This window comes from Syzygium oleosum, unplaced genomic scaffold (genome assembly GCF_021117445.2).
Source record: "Syzygium oleosum isolate NSW1041296 unplaced genomic scaffold, Sole_v2.1 Sole_v2.19, whole genome shotgun sequence".
NCBI classification, from domain to species: domain Eukaryota; kingdom Viridiplantae; phylum Streptophyta; class Magnoliopsida; order Myrtales; family Myrtaceae; genus Syzygium; species Syzygium oleosum.
In genome coordinates this window covers 4,273,932-4,276,500 of record NW_026607503.1, presented here as the reverse complement: position 1 = coordinate 4,276,500, position 2,569 = coordinate 4,273,932, and the positions used below count along the sequence as shown (strand labels likewise).

Sequence of the window (2,569 nt, the reverse complement as noted above, 5' to 3'; positions counted from 1 at the left end):
GAGGAAAATACTTTCAACACCCAGGAAAACAATATTGAATGGCAGGTGCCAGATACGATCCATTTATGGTGAGCAAAACGTGCTTGTCCTTCATTTGTGAAAAGGGGAGTTTATGGAAGACGACGTCATGCAGTGGATGACTTGTTGGGATCACTCACATATTCACCTGTCCTGGAAAATAACCATGAAGCCTCATCCTCATCAAACCCTGACCACCCACACATCCTCCCTCTAAGCATGCAAAAGAAGAAGCTTTCGTTGAACCCTTTAAAATATGACATGTGTGACAGATGACAGGCACATTGGAAACTTGACAGGCTGCTACTCCCAGAATCAGACACATATGGCCTAATCCTATGTGCGAAGTAAACTTCCACTGCTAGATTACGTTCCAAATGGAGCTTTAATCAATCTCTCGTTCTCTCTCTCTCTCTCTCTCTCTCTCTCTCTCTCTCTCTCTCTCTCTGAATCCAATATATATAAATATGGGCGCATTGGGTATCATTATTTGTGCGAATACTTCTCTTTAAGAGTCCCTAGAGCATAGCATTCATTTCACCTCTCCTTCGTGCGAAAGAAGAGACTTGGCCACACGCACTAGCAGAGTCTTGAATGTTGGGAACCATCGATACCTTCATGCACTTTTCCTGTTCTGTTCTATTCTTCCTGAACGAGAAAGTGCGTGCCTCGCACGCGCTTTCCTCCTCCTCTCCTTCCACCTTTGGCTCCTGCAATCAAGTTTGGGACTATCGCTGCCTTGCCCTTGACCCATCTATGTGAACTTCCCAGTTCTTCTACCCCCACCGCAGAGGAGGTCCACCTCAGTGTTGTTTTCTCCAGTTATTCCATAATCTTGTGCGACAATCATGGACAAAAGGCAAGAAAAGATGAAGAGGGCTTTGTCTGAGAAGTCACTACGGATGCAAAAGCATAAGAAGAAGAATAGTAATGATGATCAGAGCACGAATAAGAACAGGTTTCTGGTAACTATCAATGTCCTTGGAAGTGCAGGACCAATAAGGTTTGTGGTGAAAAAGGATGATCTGGTCTCAGGGGTGATTCAGACTGCCTTGAAGAGTTATGCCCGTGAAGGCCGTCTTCCGGTTCTCGGCACCGACGTCAACAACTTTGTTCTCCATGCTGTTGCAGATTCTGATGGTAATATATTCATATAACTAGCAGATTCAGATGGTAGATGATGTTATTGTCCTGATCAATGCTACTGTTTACAATCTCAAAATGTTCTCATATGTGCATTACGCAGATACATTTTCGTGTATTTTTTGGATAGCCATTGTCAACAAATTGAGGAGAATATATGTGAAGGTTTAATTTGGTTCTCTCAATCTCACTGCCTCTGATCTCAAGAGCAGAAATTCTGGACAAGTCTCCTTATCGGAGGCAACCTAATTTATTTATGTGTATCGGTCCTTGTTTTTTCCTATCATTATGTTGTGCTTCGCTTGGTATGTATTCGTGTTCATAGTGGTGTCCTTGACGGATAAGATATCCAGATTCAGCATCAAACAAAGATATGATGAGACTTTTTGTTTCTTTTGTGAATCTCGACTAACTCCTGCGATTTTTCTATTGTCAGCCTTGAACCCATCGGAAGCCATAGGATCTCCGGAAGGAAGGAACTTCGTGCTGTGCAAGAAGCAGATTCAGCCACAGATGACGGAAGCCAGAGCCGAGATGATATCGCGCAAGAGAAGCGGGAGTTGGAAGGCATGGCTCAACAAGAGCTTTAGTTTCAAAATACTATCCCAGTGAGATGTCTCTATCTTGTATGTGTCCTATTTCCCTCATATATATTGTCTTAAATTAAATCATTACGTTCCCGCGATCATCTGTGAATTATTCATTAATGTCCTAACGCCATAGGCGACGGAGGCACATGAACTGTCAGGAAAGTGCATCCCAATTTAAAGCTCTTAATTTGTATGAAGGACCCACCATATATGGCATATATGTTTGCTTTTTATCATACTGTTGACGACTTGTGTAATTCCTCTTGAGTGCAAGTTCACTTTTTACAGAGAAAAGTGATTGAACACATAGGAGCTGGGCAAGAATATGATGAACCCAGAGAAACATATTACCTAGGGAAGGTGGGGTAACTAAAGGAGTTTCCTTTTCTTTGCTTGAAGAATAGAAATATATGACTCTGAAAATCATGATGGGCACATGCGCAATGGCTCATGCATAATAGGGAAGTCCCAGTGTGCGACAATCTACTGCATAAAGTGCTCCGGATTACTTATAACAGGCGATCTCAACCTAAATAGTTAGAGATGGGGATTGATTGGTCGGACACTTGCGTCGCGGACGGATGGTGCGTGAAATGTGGAAATTGCTTGTCCTTGGCATCGTGAGAGCCAGAAACCAAAGAAATGTGATTAAAGAGTCTCATTTCATCCTCTTCCTCTGCTTGTCCTTAGTTTTCAGGCTTTGCAAACGTGCAGAACGTCACTCTCAGTCTTAACGAGCGTGACTTGAAATCGGTATCGAACGTCAGTCGTATGGTCTTGTTTTGAAACATTCGTTGGATGTCGGAAGGAGATGAGAT

General features: G+C 42.8%; 1 protein-coding gene across 1 annotated transcript; it reads left to right on the top strand.

Moving 5' to 3' along the window:
• Positions 1–520: 520 nt before the first annotated feature.
• LOC115674024 (uncharacterized) lies at positions 521–1,987 on the top strand. The gene is made up of 2 exons (XM_030596334.2): positions 521–1,158; positions 1,598–1,987. Exons 1-2 carry the CDS (start codon positions 867–869, stop codon positions 1,771–1,773), a joined length of 468 nt encoding a protein of 155 aa, XP_030452194.1. The 5' UTR covers positions 521–866; the 3' UTR covers positions 1,774–1,987.
• Positions 1,988–2,569: the final 582 nt, after the last annotated feature.

Bases quoted from the DNA above. Each gene is read 5' to 3' on its own strand.
- LOC115674024 (XM_030596334.2), top strand. From the start codon at position 867: ATGGACAAAAGGCAAGAAAAGATGAAGAGGGCTTTGTCTGAGAAGTCA. The intron at 1,159-1,597 runs GTAATATATTCA...TTCTATTGTCAG, and splicing joins TGCTGTTGCAGATTCTGATG to CCTTGAACCCATCGGAAGCC.